The sequence below is a fragment of the Carcharhinus amblyrhynchos genome, chromosome 28 (assembly GCF_965287045.1).
Source record: "Carcharhinus amblyrhynchos chromosome 28, sCarAmb.v2.hapA, whole genome shotgun sequence".
NCBI lineage: Eukaryota > Metazoa > Chordata > Chondrichthyes > Carcharhiniformes > Carcharhinidae > Carcharhinus > Carcharhinus amblyrhynchos.
Window position 1 is genome coordinate 3,313,019 of NC_137351.1, and position 23,798 is coordinate 3,336,816.

Genomic DNA, 23,798 nt, shown 5'->3' on the forward strand with positions numbered 1-23,798 from the left:
GGCCTACCTTTTATCACATAGCTCCTCTCTGCATTATTCCGTCCAAAATGCATCACCTCGCATTTGTCAGGATTAAATGCCATCTGCCACCTATCTGCCCACTGCACCAACCTATCTATATCCTGTTGTATCACCTGACAATCCAGTTCCGTACCCGCCAACCCTGCCATCTTGGTGTCATCAGCAAACTTGCTGATCACACCACCTACGCCCTCTTCCAAGTCATTTATGTAGACTACAAAGAGGAGAGGTCCCAGTACTGAGCCCTGCGGCACACCACTGGTCACTGGCCTCCAGCCCGTCAAGGTCCCCTCCACAACTACCCTCTGTCTCCTATTTCCCAGCCAGTTCTCAATCCACCTAGCTACCTGGCCTCGTATCCCATGCGCCTTAACCTTTTCTACCAGCCTACCGTGAGGGACTTTGTCTTGCCTGGGGTCTCTGGATTAATAATCCAACGAAAATACCCTTATGCCACCGCCTTCTCAAGTAGCGTACTTTCAATATTCTTCTGGTGGCCAACACTGCAACAGAGTTCATTGGTATTAGAATGCAGGTTATTGAGTTTTATAGCACAGAAAAGGCCATTCGGCCCATCAAGTCTACACCAACAATAACTACCATGAAAGTCGCACTAATCTCATTTTCCAGCTCATGTCCCATATCCTTGAATATATTGATTCTTCCACTAGATTACAGGCGGTACTTAGAAAATAGATATGAGGCAATGGAACTTTAAAAGCAAAAATGACCAGAGAATCAGGGAAAGTTTCATCTATCACTGACCTTGCTGGAGTAGAGGTAGAAGTAAAACCACAAAGTGGATAAAACCAGGGGGAAAATCCACACTATTTGTCTTCAATCTTCCATTTTGAAGGAGAATAATAAGCAATGTAAGGATGTGTAAGATGGGCAGCGTGGTGGCACAGTGGTAGCGCTGCTGCCTCACAGCACCTGGGACCCGGGTTCAATTCCAGCCTCGGGTTACAGTCAGTGTGGAGTTTGCATGTTCTCCCCATGTCTGCGTGGGTTTCCTCCAGATGCTCCGATTTTCTCCCACACTCCAAAGATGTGCAGGTTAGGTGGATTGGCCATGGTAAATTGCCCTTTTGTGCCAAGGGGATGAATTGGGTAAATACATGGGGTTCCAGGTTTAGGGCCTGGGTGGGATTGTTGCCGGTGCAAACTCGATGGGCCTCCTTCAGCACTGTAGGGATCCTCTGTCATGAAAAAGTGAGGAATTTGTGCATTTACACCATTGCCAAAGGAAGGGAATGATGGCACAATCCCAGAAGCCTGAAGAAGACTGTAGAAACCTTCACTTCTGTCAGGATGCAACAGCGCCAGTTGTTGGAAGAAAATGTTACTACATCACCGCAAATTTTGCAATTTAAAAGTACCAAGTATCAAAAAACAGTGTGAAAGAGAAATGCTGTAATCCTTAAAGAGCTTGTAGTTAATCAGGTCAAGCCCTTGAAGCAAATTGCCACACAGTCTGAGCTGTGAGTGGAAGCTGCCTTAACAGTAGGCTGGGAAATAGATGGCCATATATTGTGTTATGGGTGATATTTGGAATTAACATCAATACAAACTGTTCAGGAACTGAAAAATAATGAAAGGGTCTCTGGTTTACATGGACTCTGCCTTTCTATGGAATGTGAGCCTTATTAGTAACGTTTGTTGTCCATCTTTAATTGTTCTTCAGAACGTGGTGGTGATCTGCCTTCTTGAACTGTTGAAGTCCATGCAGTGTAGGTACATCCACAGTGCTCACAGAATCCCTACAGTGCAGAAAGAGGCCATTTGGCCCATTGAGCCTGCACTGACAACAATCCCACCCAGGCCCTGTCCCCATAACCCCATGAATTTACCCCGCTAATTCTTCTAACCTACGCATCCCAAGACACCACTAAGGGGCAATTTAGCATGACCAATGCACCTGACCTGCACATCTTTGGAGTGTAGGAGGAAACCCGGATGCCCGGAGGAAACCCACGCAGACATGGGGAGAACATGCAGACTCAACACAGACAGTGACCCAAGCCAGGCATCGAATCCAGGTCTCTGGGGCTGTGAGACAGCAGTGCTGACCACTGCCACCCTGCTGTTAGGGAAAGGAGTTCCAGGCCTAATGAACAAAGTAAGCACACTTCAAAAAGTAACTCATTGCTTGTAAAGCACTTTGGGATATCTTGTTTGTGGCATGGTGGCACTGCGGTTAGCACTGCTGTCTCACAGCACCAGGTATTCTGGTCTTGAGAGACTATCTACAAGCTAAGTGCTGGTAAATGGGATTAGGTGGGAAGTCAAGTGTTTCTCATGTGTAGGTACAGGCTCGATGGGCCGAAGGGTCTCTTCTGCACTGTACGATTCTATGACTCTAGTCCATGACTGTCAGTGTGGAGTTTGCACATTTTCTCCGTATCTGTGTGGGTTTCCTCCGGGTGCTTTGGTTTCCTCTAACACTCCAAAGATGTGCAGGTTAGGTGGACGTGGTAAATTTCTTCTTAGTGTCCCATGGCTTAAGTGGCATCTTGATGAATATATGAATAGGCAGGGAATAGAGAGATATAGACTGCATAGAGGCAAAAAGCCTCTAGTTTAGAAAGGCATCATGTGTTAACGCAGGCTTGGTAAGCCAAAAGGCTTGTTATTGTGCTGTACTGTTCTTTGTTCTAAGATGTATAAATTAGATGGATTAGCCATGATAAATGTGTGGGGTTACAGGGCTAGGGCAGGGGAGATGGCCTGGATAAGAGAGTCAGTGCAGACTTGATGGGCCGAATTGTCTCCTTGTGTACAGTAGGGATTTGATGGATCCTAACCCAGTGACAGTGAAGGAACGGCAGTATATTTCCGAGTCAGGGTGGTCTGTGACTTGGTGGAGAACTTGCAGCTGGCTGCCGTTCCCATATATCTGCTGTCCTCGTCCTTCTCGGGGTAGAGGTAGTGGGTTTGGACAGGACGGACTGACCTCAAGTTAAAAAGGAAGGCCAGTCAGTCACTACTCAACCCTCTTACTTGTCTTCCAGGTTCACCTTTCTGCCCACGGGCGTCCTTCAGATTACGCGAGTGGGAGAAGCAGACAGTGGGATATACCAGTGTGTGGCGGCTAACACTGCTGACACAAGGTACAGTGAAGAAGCCAGCCTTACTGTGTCAGGTGAGTACTGTTTCTCCTTTTGCAAATTGTTCAACAGATAAAAATAAAATGAGCTGCCAGCTTCTGAGACAAAAACAGAAAAATGCTGAAAATCTCAGCAGGTCTGACAACATCTCTGGAGAGAGAATAGAGGCAATGTTTCGAGTCTAGATGACCCTCTGTCAGAGCAAAGCCAGCTTCTGAGGCTCTTCTTCAGGCCCTGCACCCAGACATGGATGCTCCTTTGAGAAAGACAGCCAGTCTAAAGGAGTGCACAGTTCTCTGAGGGGCACAGCATGTCAAAGAGGTTATTGTAGCAGAACTCATTGCCTGAAATTTTGATTTGATTTGATTGATTTTTGTCACATGTATTGGGATGCAGTGAAAAGTATTGTTTCTTGTGCCCTATACAGATAAACGTACTGTTCATAGAGTGCAGAAAGGAGAAGGAGATGGAAGGGTGCAAAATGTATTGTTACAATCATAGCTAGGGTGTAGAAAAGATCAACTTAATATAAGTTAGGTCCATTCAAAAGTCTGATGGCAGCAGGGAAGAAGCTGTTCTTGAGATGGTTGGTACGTGTCCTCAGGCTTTTGTACCATTTTCCCGACGGAAGAAGGTGGAAGAGAGAATGTCCAGGGTGCTGGGCCTTGATTATGCCGGCTGCTTCACTAAGGCAGCGGAAGTGTAGACGGAGTCGATGAATATCTGGTAATGACCAAAGACCAACATGGCCGAGAACTTTGAGTTCTCCAACACAGCTGGAGCCTGGTGCCATTCGATACTGTGCGATTTGCATATCTTGTGCAGAGCATAGTTGCATAGCTGTATATATCCAGGAGCCTTTGGACATGGGTTATTGAGGGGGTGGGGGAGGGAGGGTTTCTTTGTGAGCCACTTTTACAGGAGATTCAAACTGGCTCTGTCAGAATGCATCTCATCAAATCTGCACTTACCAAATTCCCTGCGGTATTTGATTTGAGAGCAGTGTTTAATTGTTTCTAATATTAGAATTCCAAAGATGAATGCAGCGCATTACCGAGTCATTAATATTCATAATCTGGATCCACTGCCTTGCCCAGCACAAACAGCACAGCTCACGTGGCCCAGAAAACTGTCTCCTTATATTCAATGTCACATAAAAGCTTGCCGCTCCACTGCTGCACTCGACAATCTGCAGAGAACGAACTTAGTGATCTCTGCTTGAAAAGAGCATTAAGATGGAAGCAGTCAGTGCCGTGTGAGTGAAAGCGGCCAGAAGAGATCAACATTCTCTTCTTCGCTCCGATGAGGAACCCGAGGGCAGGCTGTTTATCCGACTTCAATTCCCTCCTCTCTCTATAGATGCTGTGAGATGCCACAGGTGACCCTTCAGTACCTTTCTCACGCCTCACAACGCCTTTCATGTTGACCCATGACTACTGGATCCTGTAGCTGGTGGCCAGTTGAATGTAAGAAGGCCATGTATTTATAGAATGAAGATCTAATGTTCTTCCTGGGTCTTAGTGCCCATCCCTGGTAAACGTGATGTACTGACAGTGCGATAATGTGGGTTATAAACACAGTGCTTGGTCTTTGTTTATTTATTAGTGTCACAAGTCGGCTTACATTAACACTGCAATGAAGTTACTGTGAAAATCCTCCAGTTTCCACACTCCGGCACCTGTTCGGGTACACCGAGGGAGAATTTAGGATGGCCAATGCACCTAACCAGCCTGTCTTTTGGACTGTGGGAGGAAACCGGAGCATTCGAAGGAAGCCCACACAGACATGGGGAGAATGTGCAACCTCTGCACAGTCACTGACCCAAGCAGGGAATCGAGCCCGGCTCTCTGGCGCAGTCAGGCAGCAGTGCTAACCACTGTGCCACCGTGCTGCACCTTTGACCATTGGATCCTGTAGTTGGTGTCCAGTTGAATGTAAAAAGGCTGCGCATTGATAGAACGAGGATCTGATGTCCTTCTTGGGTCTTAGTGCCTGTCCCTTGTAAACGTGATGCCCTGACACTGTGCTTGGTCTTTGCTATGGTTTTACTAAGTGTTGCAACTGAGGTGGTAAACTTCAGGACAACAGCTGGAGAGTCTTAAACTTGAACTTTATATAGCCTCTTTCATAACCACCAGACATGAAAACTCTTTATGGCCAATGAGGTACCTTTGAAGTGTAGCCACTGGTGTAATGCAGGATACATGGAGCCAATTTGCACACAGTGAACTCTTACAAACAGCAATGTAATAATGAGCAGATCATCTGTTTTTGTGATTTGATTTATTATTGTCACATGTATTGGGTTACAGTGAAAAGTATTGTTTCTTGCATGCTATACAAACAAAGCATACCATACCGTTCATAGAATACATAGGGGAGAAGGAAAGGAAAGGGTGCAGAATGTAGTGTTACAGTTGTAGATATCACTGAGGGGTAAATATTGGCCAGGACACAGGAGAAAGCTTCTCTGTTCTTCTGCGGTAGGGGACCTCCTTTCCCTAAAGGCCTGAAGCCCGACTCTCAGCTTGTCAGAGCCTCTCCCAGTTCATTATCATGGCAGGGCAGCCTGACTAACTTTGCAACTGAGAGTAACACTGCCCCTCTCCTCCCCGCACACCTGATTCCACCCTCCCTCCACCCTCCACCCTCCACCCTACCGGCCGTGGGAGATGGAGTCCATGGTTTTATGCATTTTGGACAGCACAGTTGGCACAGTGGCTAGCCCTGCTGCTTTACAGCTTCAGGGACCCTGGTTCAATACCAGCCTCGCATGACTATCTGTGTGGAGTTTGCACATTCTCTCTGTGTCTGTGGGGGTTGCCTCATGCTGTCCAAAGATGTGTGGGTTAAGTGGATTGGCCATGCTAAATTCTCCCTTAGTGTCCAAAAATGTGTAAGTTAAATGAACTAGCCATGGTAAATGTGTGGGGTTACAGGGATAGGATGAGGGAGAGGGCTTGAGTAAGGCACTCTGTTGGAGAGTTGTGCAGACTCAGGATCATAGAAACCCTGTGGTGCAGAAAGAGGCCATTTGGCCCATCAAATTTGCACCGACCACAATCTCATCCAGGCCCTACCTCCATATCCACCAGCTAATCCCTCCAACTATGCATCTCAGGGCTCTAAAGGGCAATTTTTAGCATGGCCAATCAACCTAATCCACACATCTTTGGACTGTGGGAGGAAACCAGAGTACCCGGAGGAAACCCATACAGACACGAGGAGAATGTGCAAGCTCCACACAGACAGTGACCCAAGCCGGGAATCGAACCCAAGCCCCTGGAGACGTGAAGCGGCAGTGCTAACCACTGTGCCACCATGCCGCCCAATGGGCCAAAGGCCTCTTCTGCACTGTAGAGATTCTATGATTCCTAGAACCCCTTCAGTGCAGAAGGAGGCCATTCGGCCTACCAAGTTTGCACTGACCACAATTCCACCCAGGCCCTATTCCCATAACTCCACATATTTACCCTGCCGACCCCCCTGACACTAAGGGACAATTTAGCACGGCCAATCAACCTAACCCGCACATTATTCTATGATTAGGCGGCACATTTGTTGACTGAGAGATCAAGGAAACGCCACTCCCGGGCGGAACAGAGCAGAACTGTCGCCATTAGTGCGCATCAAACAGCTCACGTGGGAAAAGGCAACACTTCTGTGCATTTTAGTGCATTTTCTGCTCAGCCTGTGAGATTCTCATTTTGACGTCAGTATCTGCCTCTTTGATCTGGGTGCTGGATGAATCACAATATCACAGCTTTGACATTTAACTAGTTGCTATTAGCCTGAAAGGGACTCAGATGAGAATTGACGGCGGCAGTATTGATATTTATTACTTGTCGATCTCGACAGCCGCGTATCTGAGGTGTACATGCTGATGTTTGCTCATTGTGCTCCCAATGATCCAACATTTCAGGCAGCATGAATAATTCAAATAATTGGATGGGCTTCACAACAATGGGACTTTAATTTACCAAGAGAGAATTCTACGATTTCATTGTTTTAAAATGCTTCCTGCAAATTTTATCAACCACTTCCAATCATTATCTTTTTTTAGTGTTTGGTTTGATTGATTTGTGGTGAAATGCAGCATCTCAAATTTCATTTATCGCACTTCACAGCTCCAGCAAGCCCGGGAAGGCACAGTGCAAGTTATATGCTGATTGGGTGTGTGTTTGTAGGCAGGTTCAAAATAAGTTTTCAGGCTAGCAGCAAAATATTGCAAATGCTGGAAACTGAAACAAAAACAGAAAGTGCCAGAAGATCTCAGCAGGTCTGACAGCAGCAGTGGAGAGAGAATAGAACCAATATTTCAAGTCTGGATGACCCTTCATCAGAACAAAGAAAATCAGAAGAGTCTGAGGACACGTACCAGCTGATTCAAGAACAACTTCTTCCCTGCTGTCATCAGACTTTTGAATGGACCTACCTCCCATTAAGTTTATCTTTCTCTACACCTTAGCTATGACTGTAACACTACCTTCTGCACTCCTTTCCCTCTCTATGAGCAGTATGCTTTGTCTGTATAGCGCGCAAGAAACAGTACTTTTCACTATATGCCGATACATGTGACAATAATCAATCAAATCAAAGAGATTTATACTATGAGATTTGGTGGGGGGAGCTCTAATTGGACAAAGGGAATGTAAATGAGGATGAAGAAGGTTGAGAATGATGGTAAAAGTGTCCATCAAGTGATCAGAATGTGTGAACAGCAGAACAGAGGTACAGATGGTTAAGAGACTGCCTGAGGAATTTGGCTGTTGCCTTGAAGGGGGATCGGAGCACAGGGCAAGATGGAGAGTGGGAATGGAGAAGTGGAAAAATGAAAGTGAGAAAGAAGGATGATAAAAATGGACAAATGAGATGAAAAGAAGAAACAAAATGAAATAAAATAAATGGAAATGGAGTGAAAGTGGAGGGGAAAGTTCATGCTCTGAAGTGGTTTCCTCCGGGTGCTCCAGTTTCTTCCCACAGTCCAAAGATGTGCAGCTTAAGTGGATTGGCCACGCTAAATTGCCCCTTAGTGTCCCAGGATGCATAAATTAGGGGATTGGCAGGGTGAGTGCACGGGGTTGGGGGGGCAGGTGGACCTGGGTGAGATGCACTGTTGGGGGATAGATGCAGACTTGATGGGCCAAACAGCCTCCTTCTGCACTATAGGGATTCTATGATTCTGTGAAAGGGAAACTAACCTGCTTCAGTTGTTGCATTCATGAGGGGGCCATCCTCCAATGTCCATGGCCTCCTTCTTGGGGAATAGGACCCTGCCCTGATGCAGGGAGGCTGCCCCCATTAGGGGAAGGGAAGCACTTCGCAAAATGCCAGCAAACATGGGAAATTGCCCTTAAATGGGGAGTCAGTTATTTCAAAGGGTTGCCTGCCTCCCTTGAGAAGGCAGTTGTGGCACCCCTTGCTGGTTATATCACAGCTTGGCAAGACTCCTGCTCTCACCAAGACTGCAAAAAGCTACAAAGGTTGTGAACGTAGCCCAGTCCATCACCCAAACCAGCCTCTCATCCATTGACTCTGTCTACACTTCCTGCTGCCTCGGAAAAGCAGCCAGCATAATCAAGGCTCCCACATACCTGGACGTTCTCTCTTCCACCTTCTTCTGTCAGGAAAAAGATACAAAAGTTTGAAAGTACCAATCAACTCAAGAGCTGCTTCTTCGCTGCTACTGTCAGGCTTTTGAATGGACCGATCTTTCTCTACACCCTTGCTATGACTGTATCACTACATTCTGCACCCTCTTATTCCTTTCTCTATGAATGGTAAGCTTTGTATAGCGTGCAAGAAACAGTACTTTTCACTGTATGTTAATACATGCGACAATAATAAATTAAATCAAAAAATCTCCGTGGCAACGCCTGCTTTCTAGGCTGCCCCTCCAGCACTGGGAAAAGTCAAGTTGAGATATTCATTTGAGAGGGTATGGGGGAGGGGTGGAGGGAGCAGTGGAATGTATCCGCCTGGGGCATGCTCATACCTGGCTCAGCAGCTAGCACTGAAAGTTTGGGTGAAAGTCTGAGAGAAGATTGCTGATGGCCCCAATGGATCAAACTGGCAATGGTGACAGCAAAAAGGAGAGTGGAGAGAGAGCGGCAATGTATCTAACCAGCATGTCTCTGAGGCTGTGGGAGGAAACCAGAGCATCCGGAGAAACCCACATAGACACGGGGAGCAGCTGGAGTACTGTGTGCAGTTTTGGGCGCCGCACCTGCGCAAGGATATTTTGGCCCTGGAGGGAGTGCAGAGGAGGTTTACTAGGCTGATACCGGAGTTGAGGGGATTGAGCTATGAGGAGAGGCTGAATAAACTAGGCTTGTACTCGTTAGAGTTTAGAAGAATGAGGGGAGATCTCATTGAGACGTATAAGATGATGAATGGGATGGATAGGATAGAGGTGGAGAGACTCTTCCCGCTCAGAAAGGACAGTAGGACTAGGGGGCACAGCCTCAAGATAAAGGGGAGGCGGTTTAGAATGGAGTTGAGGAGGAACTTCTTCACTCAAAGGGTGGTGAATCTCTGGAATTCTCTGCCCGTTGAAGTGGTGGAGGCTGCCTCGCTAAATATTTTTAAGAAGCGGGTTGATGGGTTCTTGATAAGAGAGGGGATTAAGGGTTATGGGGAGAGGGCGGGAAAGTGGAACTGAGCCACAACAGATCAGCCATGATCTTATTGAATGGCGGGGCAGGCTCGAAGGGCTAGATGGCCTACTCCTGCTCCTATTTCTTATGTTCTTATGTTCTTATGTGGCACAGTGGTTAGCACTGCTGCCTCACAACACCAGGGACCAAGGTTCGATTCCTGGCTTGGATGACTGTCTGTGTGGAGTTTGCATGTTCTCCCCGTGTCTATGTGGGTTTCTCCGGACGCTCTGGTTTCCTCCCACAGCCTCAGAGACATGCTGGTTAGATACATTGACCCAAACAGGTGCCGGAATGTGGCGACTAGGAGAATTTCACAGTAACTTCATTGCAGTGTTAATGTAAGCCTTACTTGTGACTAGATCCAATCATCGCTGGGGTGCTAGTCGGAGCATTTCTGCATCTCAAGGCTAGAATGGGGAAATTGGCTGAAGAAATCACACCTTAATTTTACCTTTCATAGCTCGGCTGGATACAACACATTGGTGAAGGAAGGCACTGACGCACATGATGCTGAATCTGCCTTTAGAAATCTGAATGGGAATCATTTTGACTTTGGCCGATGGTGTAACACCATGGTGATATTGATCCAGTTACCTGTCCTGATTCTTATTACCAGACAAGGGGTGGCAGAATCAATAGAATCCTTTTTAGACCGTCGCTGATATCAGCCATGGTCCAGTTGGTAGCACACTGGCCCCTGAGGCGGAAGGCTGAGGCTTTGATTCCCACTCCAGTAACTTAAAAACAAAACCTAAGCAAAAGATTCTAGGCCTAACTTACTGCAGGGTGGGTGTGGGGCATTGGGAGCTCAACATTCACCATCAAAGGAAGGGAAGGGGAATTAGCTCATCATCGTTCTATTAATGGGATCTTGCTGTGTGCAACTTGGTTGCTGCATGCCCTACATTACGGCAGTGCCTATACATTGGCTACAAACATCAGACAGTCATGACAAGTGTGATATAAATGCAATCCTGTTTTTATTTGTTATCCGTTGGGGTTCTGGAGATCGGGCCTGTTTGGGATTGCGGTCAGTGCAGACTCGATGGGCTGAATGGCCTCCTTCTGCACTGTAGGGACTCTATGATTCTATGATTCATTGGCTTTTGTGTTCTTCCTCAGGATCTCACTCAAATGTTTATAAGGAGCCGACGATTTTGGTCGGTCCTGAGAACCTCACGCTGACCGTGCACCAAACAGCCGTCCTGGAATGTGTTGCGACTGGAAATCCTCGGCCAATCGTGTCATGGAGTCGTCTCGGTGAGCAATTCCTCTCGGCGATGTGGGATGTGTTGGGATGTGAGACTCAGGCATACCTCCAGGCAATGGTTATATTCAAAGGCAGGATTTTCATGTAAAACCACCTTCGATAAAACAGCATTTAGTAGAATGGTCGCAGAGAGAGAGAGAGACTCAGAAACCATCTGGCTGAGAACAGAGTGAAAGAGGGATCTGCAAAAGTTTAACGAAACCTTCCTCTTTGCAAACTTTGAAAATGATTGTCCAAACAGATAACCATAAACATAGGAGCAGAATGAGGCCACTCGGCCCATCAAGTCTGCTCCGCCATTCAATCATGGTTGATTTTTTTCTCATCCCCATTCTCCTCCTGCATTTTCTCCATGACCCCTGATCCCATTATTAATCAAGAACCTATCTATCTATGTCAATATCTTTTCCCAAAGGCAGGGGAGTCTAAAACTAGAGGGCATAGGTTTGAGGTGAGAAGGGAGAGATACAAAAGTGTCCAGAAGGGCAATTTCTTCACACAGAGGGTGGTGAGTGTCTGGAACGAGCTGCCAGAGGCAGTAGTAGAGGCGGGTACAATTTTGTCTTTTAAAAAGCATTTAGATAGTTACATGGGTAAGATGTGTATAGAGGGATATGGGCCAAATGCGGGCAATTGGGATTAGCTTAGGGGTTTAAAAAAAAGTGTGACATGGACAAATTGGACTGAAGGCCTGTTTGCATGCTGTAAACCTCTATGGCTCTATGACTCTAAAAACCTATCTATTTCTGTCTTAAAGACACTCAATGACCTGGCTACCACAAACTTCTGCGGCAATCAGTTCCACAGATACATCATTCTGTGGCTGTAGAAATTCCTTCTCATCTCTGTTTTAAAGGACCATCTGTTTAGCCTGAGTTTGTGCCCTCTGGTAATAGTTTTTCCTACTAGTAGAAACATCCTCTCCATGTCCACTGTATCCAGGCCTCGCAGTATCCTGTAAGTTTCAATAAGAACCGTCCTTATCTTTCTAAATTCCAACAAGTACAGACCCAGAGCTCTCAACCATTCCTCATACAACAAGCTCTTTATTCCAGGGACTATGAAGCATGAATAATTGAATGGGACAAGGGAGTATGTATAATACCAACATTTTGTTATATTAAGAAGAGGTAACAGCCTATTGATATTATCGCTAGACTATTAATCCAGAAACTCAGATAATGTTCTGGGGACCTGGGTTTGAATCCCACCATGGCATTCATTCATGGGACAGGGGCGTCACTGGCTGGTCAGCATTTATTGCCCATCCCTAGTTGCCCGGGAGCAGTTGGAAGTCAACTACGTTGCTGTGGCTCTGGAGTCACATGTAGGCTAGATAAGGTAAGGAGGGCAGATAAAGGATATTAGTGAACCAGATAGGTCTTTCCGATGATTGCCGATGGTTTCATGGTCATCAGTAGATTCAGATATTTTTTATTGAATTCAAGTTCCATTGTGTGCCTTGGTGGGATTGGAACCCCAATCCCCAAAACACAGATACCCTTGAATGCAGAGTAGATTTAGAAAGAATATTCTCAATGATGGGGGAGTCCAGAATTAGGGATCAAAGTTTGAGGATAAGGGGTAAACCTTCTAGAAGTGAGGTGAAGAGAAATTTCTTCACCCAGAGAGTGGTGAATGTGTGGAATTCACTACCACAGAATGTAGTTGAGGCCAAAACGTTGCCTGATTTCAAGAGGAAATTAGATGTAGCTCTTGGAGATAAAGGGATCAAGGGATATGTGGGGAATGGGTTATTGAATTTGATGATCAGCCATGATCAAAGTGAATGGCAGAGCAGGCTTGCAGGGCCGAATGGCCTACTCCTGCTTCTAGTTTCTATGTTTCTACGGGCTGAGTTTCTGGATTAACAGACTAGCGACAATACACTGGGCCGTCACCTCCCTAAATCTAACAACATGGATGTTAATTTCTTGGCATTTGTCCAGTTTTGTCAATAAATGATTTTCAGCATGAAATGGATTCTGATTGTCATCACTGGAGCCCAAACCCTAGGGCATAAAATGATGATTTAGATTAGAACCACACAAAGGGAATCTTTGAGGTTTTATTTGGACAGGTCTAGCGCAGTTCAGGAGCAAGAAGGGCTCTTAATAAGAATAATAGCAAATCCTCATTGAGTTTGTGTGCTGATGGATTTATAATAACCAAACAGCTTCATTTGTGCATCTAATTGAAATGTAACAGATTCCAACTATCATTCTCCTCTTAACTTTGAACCCTGGGATTTAGCTGAAACCTCACTCTACTCCATCTCGGGTACCAATGTGCCACAGAGAAAATGGAGCAGTTGAGAGAATGAAGCATTTGATTTCCAGTGGGGTTTTTTTTCTTTATTCTTGAATAGGATGCAGGTGTCTCTGGCAAGGCCAGCTCTTGTTGTCCATCCCTACTTGCCCTTGCAGCGGGCAGTTAACTGTCAACAGGTAATCCAGTAGATTTCAGACAGCACAGTGGTTAGCACCAAGAACCCAGATTTGATTCCGGCCTTGGGTCCCTGTCTGTGTGGAATTTGTATGTTCTCCCTGTGACTGGGTGGGTTTCCTCCCACAGTCCAAAGATGTGCAGGTTAGGTTGTTTGGCTGTGCTAAATTGACCCGAGTGTCAGGGGATTAGCAGGATAAATGTGTGGGGTAACAGGAATAGGGCCTGGGTGGGATTGTGGCCAGTGCAGACTCAATGGGCCAAATGGCCTCCTTCTGCACTGTATGGATTCCATGATGATCTCATTTCCTTCCCTAAAGGGCATTAGCCAATCAGGTGAATTTTTACAACAATCAATGATAGTTGCATAGCCTCAGTAATGATGACTAACTTTATATTCCAGATTTATTAATTGACTTTACTGGATGTCATGATGAGATTTGAACTCATTTCCCCAGAGCATTAGCCTGGGTCTCTGGATTACTCATCCAGTGACGTTACCATTACACCGCCATCTCCATGGAGCACCAGCAGCCTTTGTCAGTGGATTTCTCTAGGCTGTAAGCTGTTAACATTTGGGGATGTGTGAAATTGTGGTTAATAGACCACAAACCCACCTGTAAAATCTTATTGAGATGCAAGAGATGTTGTTCTATTAGCCTAATAAACATTCCTAGAATATAAAATAATCACACCAAGTGATCCACTCCCTTCCACACTTCAGGTCATGAACCAAGAGAGATATATTTGCAGAGGCACACAAGACAGGTGATTCGAATGCAGAAACACTGAGATAAAAACATTGAGGCAGATGCACTCAGGCAGAAATACTGAAGGTGTGCAGACGCAGGAATATTGACCGTGATGTTAACCCACTCCCAATATGCCATGAGGGACAGGAGAGGAAATATGCAAACTGCAACCCTGAACCAGTTGCTTGTAGCTGGGGTGGCACGGTGGCACAGTTGTTAGCACTGCTGCCTCACAATGCCAGGGACATGTGTTCCATTCCTGGCTTGGATCACTGTCAGTGTGGAGTCTGCATGTTCTCCCCATGTCTGCTTGGGTTTCCTCCAGGTGCTTGTTTCCTCCCATAGCCTGAAAGACGTGTTGGTTAGGTACATTGGCTGTGCTAAATTCTCCCTCAGTGTACCCGAACAGGCACTGGAATGTGGCGACGAGGGAATTTCCACAGTAACTTCATTGCAGTGTTAATGTAAGCCTACTTGTGACACCAATAAATAAACTTTAAACTGTTTTTACACTAGTATCTCTCATGGTGTCTGAGAGCCCCATCAATAGAGAGGCAGAAGACTAAATAACGTATTACAATCAGCCTTTTACAGTACAGTTGGGAACCCAGTTCAGAGCTCACTCAGGCTGTACAGGTTATGGAAAACACTAAAAAGCAGAGGGGAGCTGCCAGCTCCGCTGGATAAGTGCATTTTCCAGCACTGAATGTGGGACAAGAGGGACCAGACCCTGAAGAAAAATTCTTCAGCATACCCCTAAATAACCAACCTCCCGTTACAATGTCAGACCTAACCCCTCATCAGCTTGCATTCTCTGGCCCAATGCCTTCTCTTCCCTCCCTGACCTTCACCCAGCCTGACTTCTAAAGACCCTCTCCCTGGTTTCCTACCTGCTCTCCCGCTCCTGCTCTTCCCTTCCTGCCACAGTGGTGAGCTGCTGAGTGTGAAATGGATTTAAGGAATGACAGTGAGGTCCTGTCACTCAGTTTGGCCAGGCCTTTGCAGCCTCAATCCTGCCTCGTTCTTCAACCACTTTCGCCTCCCTGCAAATATCGGATCTGTAATGGAAATCCTACTTATCTCCTGCCTGTGGCTATGATGTGCCCAGCACATGGGGCTAAAGGGATCAAAGAGTATGGAAGTGGGCGGGGGGGGTGGTGAAGTAAAAGCGGGAACAGGTTATTGAGTTGGATGATCAGCCATGATCATAATAAATGGTGCAGCAGGCTCGCAAGGCTGATCGGCCTTCCCCTGCTCACATTATCTATGCTTTGCCTTTTCTAATTCCTCAGCCTTTGCTTGAGAAGCTTCAATGGTCTTTCCTTCCCCACTACTGAAACTGCTTTAAGCTTTGGTACTTAACTATAAACAAGAATATTACCCCAAAATATTTAAAAAGTAAACTCAGGCAACAAAGACATGAAAGTTTGCCATTCTGCTGATCCAACCTCGGGATAAACTTATTGACCATTAGAGGAACAGATGGTAATTCATGATGAAGACTATGATCGGAATTGTATTTTTATAAACTCCCTAATCGCAGCGGTGTATTAAACTTTCAATCAGATACTTCAAACTGAGTTCCCATCAAGTTGGTGAAAAATATTAAAGGAGCAGCTTATTCCCAAAGTAATATTTCAAATGGATAGCTATTAATGAGCATTATTAAATTAAAGGTTGATATAATAGTCAATGATATAATTACAATGGAGACACTGAAGATATCATTATAATAGGAAACACATTTATAATGTATAGTGCTGTAATTGAATTAACTAAGAAAGAGTCCATATTATAATATGATTTTGCCTCTCAGTCACATCAAATTTTCATTTAGTAGCTGATCATTAATCTATTCAGTTTTCCAATTGGAAGATCTTCGCAATCATGATTTTTGAATATGTTAGACACAGAATCTGAACATAGAACACAGAATATAGAACAGTACAGGCCCTTCGGCCCTCGATGTTGTGCCGAGCTATGTCCAAACCCAAGATCAAGCTATCCCACTCCCTATCATTCTGGACTGCTCCATGTGCCTATCCAATAACCACTTGAAAGTTCCTAAAGTGTCCGACTCCACTGTCACAGCAGGTAGTCCATTCCACACCCCAACCACTCTCTGAGGAAAGAATCTACCTTGGACATCCCTCCTATATCTCCCACCATGAATCTTAAAGTTATGTCCCCAGTAACAGATATATTCACCTAAGGAAATAGTTTCTGCACATCCTCTCTATCTATCCCCTCATCATCTTATTAACCTCTATTAAGTCACCTCTCGTCCTCCTCTGCTCTAAAGAGAAAAGCCCCAGCTCCCTCAACCTTTCCTCATAAGACCTACCCTCCAAACCAGGCAGCGCTCTGGTATATCTCCACTGCACTCTCTCCAATGCTTCCACATCCTCCTTATAGTGAGGTGGTATAGATCTGGCATAGAAATTTGGCATAGAGATGTTTCTCTATTCATTCATGGGATGGGTGGCATAGTGGTTAGCACCGCTGCCTCACAGCACCAGGACCCAGGTTCGATTCCCGGCTTGGGTCACTGTCCGTGTGGAGTTTGCACATTCTCCCTGTGTCTGCGTGGGTTTCCTCCGGGCGCTCAGGTTTCCTCCCACAGTCCAAAGATGTGCGGGTTAGGTGGATTGGCCATGCTAAATTGCCCCTTCCTGTCAGCAGGACTAGCTATGGTAAATGCATGGAGTTATGGGGATAGGGTCTGAGTGGGACTGCTGTCAGTACAAACTTGGTGTGCTGAATGACCTCCTTCTGCACTGTAGGGATTCTATGTGAGTGTCAGTGGCTGGGCCAGTATTTATGGCCATCCCTAACTCCCTCCATTTCAGAGGGCATTTGAGTGTCAACCACACTGCTGTGTGTCTGGAGTCACATGTAGGCCAGACTGGGTAAGGACGGCAGATTTCCTTCCCCAAAGTGAACAAGGTGGGCTTTTACAACAATGGTTTCATGGTCATCATTAGACTTTTCATTCCAGATCTTTCATTGAATTCAAATTTCATCATCTACCATAGTGGGATTTGAACCCAGGTCCGCAGAACATTACCCTGGGTCTCTGGATTACTAGTCTACTGACAACATTATTGTACCACTGCCTTAAGTTTAGGGATCAAGTCACGTTCGTCTGTAGAATTGTGCTACATTGAGTCAGTTGGAAGAATTCTTAATCTTCAAATTACAGAGTTGCAGATTCAGGATCCACTGCGGATTTGTGCACCGTAATCTAGACTGACACCTTAATGCAGTGCTGAGCAAATGTTGAATTGCTGAAGGTGCTGCCTGTCAGATAAGATGTTAAACCAAAGCATCCTCTGTCTGCTCAAGTGAATGTAAAAGAGTCCTGTGGCATTATTTGAATAAGGCTATGGAGATCTTTCAGCTAATATTCTTCCCTCGACACCATTCAGAAACGGACTAAACGGTCATTTGGTCATTTACTGTTTATGGGATCTTTCTATGTGCAGCTGCCTTTGCTACACGGCAACAGTGACTGCACTTCAGATATATTGTATTAATTGTAGAGGGTTTTGGATGTCCTGAGAAGGCACAGTTTGTCTGCAGGTTTATTCTTAGAACGAGCTTAACTCTGCAGCCGCTCCGGGAGTGATGCTGATGCTCAGCTCAGGTCATTTAACCTGACAAACCTGATCACCAATCATACAATCCCCACAATGCAGAAGAGGCCATTCGACCCATCGAGTCTGCACCGACTCTCTTACAAAGTATCTTACCTAGGCCCTCTGTCCCGCCCTATCCTTGTAACCTCATATATTTACCATGGCTAATCCATCTAATCTGCACACCTTGGGACAAAAAGGGGCAATTTAGCAAGGTCAGTCCACCTAATCTGCACATGATTGGACTGTGGGAATTAAACTGGAGCACCCGGAGGAAAACCACGCAGACACAGGGAGAACGGCCAAACTCCACAGTCATCCGTGGCCGGAATTGCACCCGGGCCCCTTGGAGCCAAGAGGGAGCAGCACTAACCATTGTGCCATGGTGCACAGTGGTTAGCATGGTGGCGTGGTGAAAGGCACATACCTGGTATGAACAAGGCGTGGCACAGTGGTTCTCCCCGTATCTGGGTGGGTTTCCTCCAGGTGCTCCAGTTTCCTCCCACAGTCCAAAGATGTGTGGGTTAGGTGGATTGGCCCTTAGAGTCAGAGGGACTAGCTAGGGTAAATGCATGGGATCATTGGGACAGACCCTGGGTTGGATTGTGATCTGTGCAGAATCGATGGGCCAAGTGGTCTCCTTCTGCATTGTGGGATTTTATGATTTGAGGTGGACTCATGTCGAGTGTCCAATTTACACCTGTCCCAATTTACTCTTCATTGGAGCCAGCCAAGTGTAAAATCTGATGAGATGTAAATCATAATGTCCGACTCAAGACCATCCCATTGCCAACTGGGAACTCTGATTTAAATGACGCTCAAAGTAGCAACTGGAGATAAAGCTATGACACATTTCTCTTAATGTGAGTTTGTTTCTTCTGTGCACGCCAACCAGAGATTTGATCACCATTTACTTTAACAGACAGGGGAATCGTTGATGGAAGTGGTGGAAACTTTCTGTTGGAAAGTTTACATAAAGTTGGAAAGAGATTTCTAAGATTTGAGATCATTCTCATTGAATGTGGATTTATGTGTCATTGTTCAGCGAGTATGGAGGGAATGAGATGACTTTATTGAAGCCGTGGGAAATCTCCATTCCAATTATATTGTCAACATCTAACATTCCATTTATTTATGAGTGAGAATGGAAAAAGTTTATTGTGGAAGAGAACCTTCCTGATATTTATCAGTGCGGTTAAAATGAGTGAAGTGCGTTATATTTACTGGATCCTTTTGTAGGTCTGGGGAGCAGTTTTATTGAGTGCTCAGAGACTGGTTTTCAGATTTCTCTGGGTGAAGCCGTTCTGCAAAGTTTAAGAAAAAACTTGCATTTTTATATAGCAGCCATCACTATCTCAGGACTTCCCAAAAACCGCCGCCTTTCCCCCCCCACTTTAAAACCAATGACGTGTGCTCTCTTTTGTAATGTAGGAACAACAGCCAGTTTGTACACAATATGCTCCCAAAAACAGCAAAATGACAATGACCAGATAACCTGGTTGAGTGATATTTGTTGAGGGATTAAATATTGATCGAGGCATCATAGTAACAAGGGCCAGGGACCCAGGTTCAGTTCCGGCCTTGGGTGACTGACTGTGTGGAGTTTGTACATTCTCCCCGTGGAGAAGAGATAGGTGTATGGGGTATCTTCCAGATGCTCAGGTTTCCTCCCACAGTCTAAAGATGTGTAGATTAGGTGGATTGGCCGTGCTAAATGTCTCCTTAGTGTCCAAAGATGTGCAGGTTAGCTGGATTAGCCAGGGTAATGTGTAGGGTTATGGAGATAAGGCAGGGGAGAGAGATACTCCATAGAGAGTTGGTGCAGACTCGATCAGCCAAAAGGCCTCTTCTGCATTGTAGGGATTCTATGATTAGGGAGAACTACCCTGCTCTTCTTCAAAGTAGTGCTATGGGATCTTTTATGTCTAAAAAGTTGGTTGAAGCTTCCTTAACATCTCACCCCAAAAGATGGCACCTCTGACACTGCAGCACTCCCTCAGTGTAGCAATGAGGTATCTGCCTCAAATATCAACAGTCAGAATCTTTCCTAGAGTTGAAATGCCTCATACTAGGGAGCATGCACTTCAGGTGAGAGGGGGAAGGTTCAAAGGAGATGTGAGGGGGCAAGTGTTTTACACAGAGAGTGGTAGGTGCCTGGAATGTGTTGCTAGGGGAGGTGGTGGAAGCACATATGATAAGGGCATTAAGGGGCTTTTAGACAAGCACATGAATATGCAAGGAATAGAGGGATATGGACCAAGGGTACGCAGAGGGGATTAGTTTAATTTGGCATCATGTTAGGCACAACATCCATTGGCCAAAGGGCCTATTCCTGTGCTGTACTGTTCTATGTTCTCTGTTTCTTCCACTTCATGAGCCAAATTTTAATATCCCAAATATTTCTAACATTTAGCTTTTGGTAATTTGTTTAGAAAACAAGTCCCTTCCTTTCTGTGATCCCGTGCCAGCAATGCTTCATGGGACAGATGAATCAGGCCTATTTTCCCATTGATTTGAGGACCCATCTAACCACTAAAACTCTCATGTCCACAGATGGCAGACCGATTGGTGTGGAGGGCATCCAAGTGCTGGGCACCGGAAACCTGATGATCTCTGACCTGTCGGTGCAGCATTCTGGGGTGTATGTGTGCGCAGCGAACAAACCGGGAACACGCGTGAGGCGCACTGCGCAGGGGAGGCTGGTGGTGCAAGGTAAGCGGCTGGTTCTAACCAGGAGGTTTCATGAAGGGGGAACGGCATCTGTTTATTGCCAATATCTGCAGCAGAGAAAAGTTTCTATCTGCGCCAAAATTTTTATATTCTACCTTGCCATGTCTGAGGTGGTTGTCCTCAAACAGTCTGCACCTTTGTTCTGGAACGTGTTGAATGGTGAAAAGTGCAACACAAGCCCGTGTTTAGCTAATATGGGATGTTTCATACATTGTCTATGACAAAGTGTTGTTGCTTATTTTGACTATTTTTTGCCTGTTTTAGTATCATTCTCGTTTCTGAATTAGAGCATTCCTTGTAACCATTTCTCATTTCTTATGTAAATCCTGGAGGCGTTATGTGGTATTTGTACAATAAATGCGCGGTCTGGTTTATATTAAAAAAAGTAGCATTTTCGGAGGATAAATCTCCAGATTTTCAACATGCAAAATGCTTGTTGACATCACCCCACACAACCAAGCTCTGATTTGAAGTTTATCCCCATTGTTCCAAACTTTTCCATCAGAGGACATTTTTCCTCTCCATCTGTCTGGTCAAATAATTACCCATCTTAGGTCTATATGGGTGGCACAGTGGTTAGCATGGTGCCACCCATATAGACCTAAGATGGATCCCCCAAAACATCAGCCAAGTTCCTGGATTAATAGTCTAGCAATAATACCACTAGGCCATCGCCTCCCCCCCACCCTGCCGCATCAGCAGGCAGGGAAGCAGAGAGTTAAAAAAAAGCCCAAGGATTAATCTTGAAGTGATTGCATTCAGTGATGTCAGCTACAGTGCTTGCCCTGGGGAGTGTGCGCTCTCAGCACTTTAATCACACAGCATCGCCTGAATGTACGCTGACCCTCAAATTTACAGCTCTGCCTTTCCAGGCTAATAGACCCGTGCCCCAGTGTGCAACACAGTAAGTTTACCATTGGTAATGAAGAGTGGATTTCTGTGTACGGGATCCCATGCTGGCCTTCGCTAGGGAGTCTTCGCTGGTATTGACTGCGTGGACAAAAAGAATCTTTGGCATTTGAAATACTTCAATATTTCAAATTCCTTTTGAATTATCTAATTAATAGATATGTGTATTTTAATCACATGAATAATTAATGGAAATGAATAATTAAACCTTGTACGTGAAGCGTGGCAGAGGCAATAATAATGCAGCCAATTTAACTCCAGCGCTGCTGGCTTTTTAATCCATAATATATGGATGTATTAAATAAAATGACATTGCTTAAAGGGAATCAGATACAGCCCTACTTACCTGAGAATTAATGTTAAAGTGTTGTTGGCATCAAATAAAACTTCACACAGATTACACAAAGTCCATTAGCGATGACAGGCTCCTGGGATTGTTCTCCAGACCAATAGTGTTGTGATTAGACACTGAGAGAGAAAGGCACTGCTGGTACAAAGCAGGGCATCGCGGTGGCAACGTCCAATGGTGGGTCAAGGACTTCTTTGTCTCTTTATTTCCCCTGCTTCCATTGGTGGGTCATCGGAGTCGGGAGCAGATCATCTTTCTGGTCTTTTGGGAATAATGCGTGTTCCAGGGGCACCGCAGCTCAAGGCCAAAAGGATCACGATGCCTTACACAAAACAAATCCCTTCAAGGGAATGGATCCAAACGGGTTTGTCCAGATTTAGATAGATTTAGATTTCAGAGTTGATTTGGATATTATTCTGAGGAAGCCACATAATGACCAAGTGAGGCGGAGTGGATGTTGGGTGGGGTGGGGGGAAACACTCTTTTTTGATGTGGCGACATGAGAGTCGTGTAATGATGGTGATGTCATGCAGTGCTGTAATGAGGATGATGTGTGCAGTGGCGTAATGATCGTGATGTGTGGGAGTGCTGTATAGTGGTTATGTGCGGGAGTGCTGTAATAGTGGTTATGTGTGTGGGAGTGCTGTAATAGTGTGATGTGTGGGAGTGCTGTAATAGTGTGATGCGCAGGTGTGCTGTAATAGTGTGATGTGCGGGAGTGCTGTAATAGTGGTTATGTGTGCGGGAGTGCTGTAATAGTGTGATGTGTGGGAGTGCTGTAATAGTGTGATGTGCGGGTGTGCTGTAATAGTGTGATGTGCGGGAGTGCTGTAATAGTGGTTATGTGTGCGGGAGTGCTGTAATAGTGTGATGTGTGGGAGTGCTGTAATAGTGTGATGTGCGGGTGTGCTGTAATAGTGTGATGTGCGGGAGTGCTGTAATAGTGGTTATGCGCAGGAGTGCTGTAATAGTGCGATGTGTGGGAGTGCTGTAATAGTGCAATGTGTGGGAGTGCTGTAATAGTGTCATGTGCGGGAGTGTTGTAATAGTATGGTGTGTGGGAGTTCTGTAATAGTGTGATGTGCGGGAGTGTTGTAATAGTGTGGTTTGTGGGAGTTCTGTAATAGTGTGATGTGTGGCAGTGCTGTACTAGTGGTGATGTGTGGGAGCGCTTTAATATTGGTGTGTGTGAGAGTGCCAAAGTGATGGTGATATGTGTGGAGCATTGTAATGATCATGATGCTGTAATGATGGTGGTGTGTGGGGAGTGCTATAATATCAATGATGAGCAGGGAGTGCTATAATATTGGTGATGTGCAGGAAGTGCTGTAATATCGTTGATGTATGGGGAATGCTGGAACACTGGTGATGTGCAAGCAATGCTGTAATATCGGTGATGTGTGGGGTGTGCTGTAATATCAGTGATGTATGGGGTGCGCTGTAATATCACTGATGTGCAGGGAATGCTGTAAACTGGGTGACATGGGGGAGTGTTGTAATATTAATAAGATGTCAGGTGTGCTGTAATATCAGTGATGTGTGGGGAGTGCTGTAATATCGGTGATGTGTGGGGAGTGCTGTAATATCAGTGATGTGTGGGGAGTGCTGTAATATCGGTGATGTGTGGGGAGTGCTATAATATCAGTGATGTGTGCAGTGTGCTGTAATATTGGTAAAGTGTGGAGTGTGCTGTAATATCGGTGATGTGTGGAGTGTGCTGTAATATCGGTGATGTGTGGAGTGTGCTGTAATAGCGGTGATGTGTGGAGTGTGCTGTAATATCGGTGATGTGTGGAGTGTGCTGTAATATCGGTGATGTGTGGCAGAGCTATAAGGAAGGTTCTCACCTGCATGATGACTGGCTCCAGGTGATGGGGTGTGACTTTCTTAATGCTGGTCTGCAGAAATTGCTACTTCG

The 23,798-nt window shown here is 45.5% G+C and overlaps 1 protein-coding gene across 1 annotated transcript in view; it reads left to right on the forward strand.

The window, feature by feature from the left end:
* igdcc3 (immunoglobulin superfamily, DCC subclass, member 3) overlaps positions 1 to 23,798 on the forward strand; it is a 138,152-nt gene that overhangs the window by 85,304 nt on the left and 29,050 nt on the right. Inside the window, exons 4-6 of the mRNA XM_080214018.1 lie at positions 3,033 to 3,163; positions 10,910 to 11,047; positions 20,446 to 20,604. Of these exons, the coding sequence (XP_080070144.1) occupies positions 3,033 to 3,163; positions 10,910 to 11,047; positions 20,446 to 20,604 (428 nt within the window). The remainder of the gene's footprint in view (positions 1 to 3,032; positions 3,164 to 10,909; positions 11,048 to 20,445; positions 20,605 to 23,798) is intronic.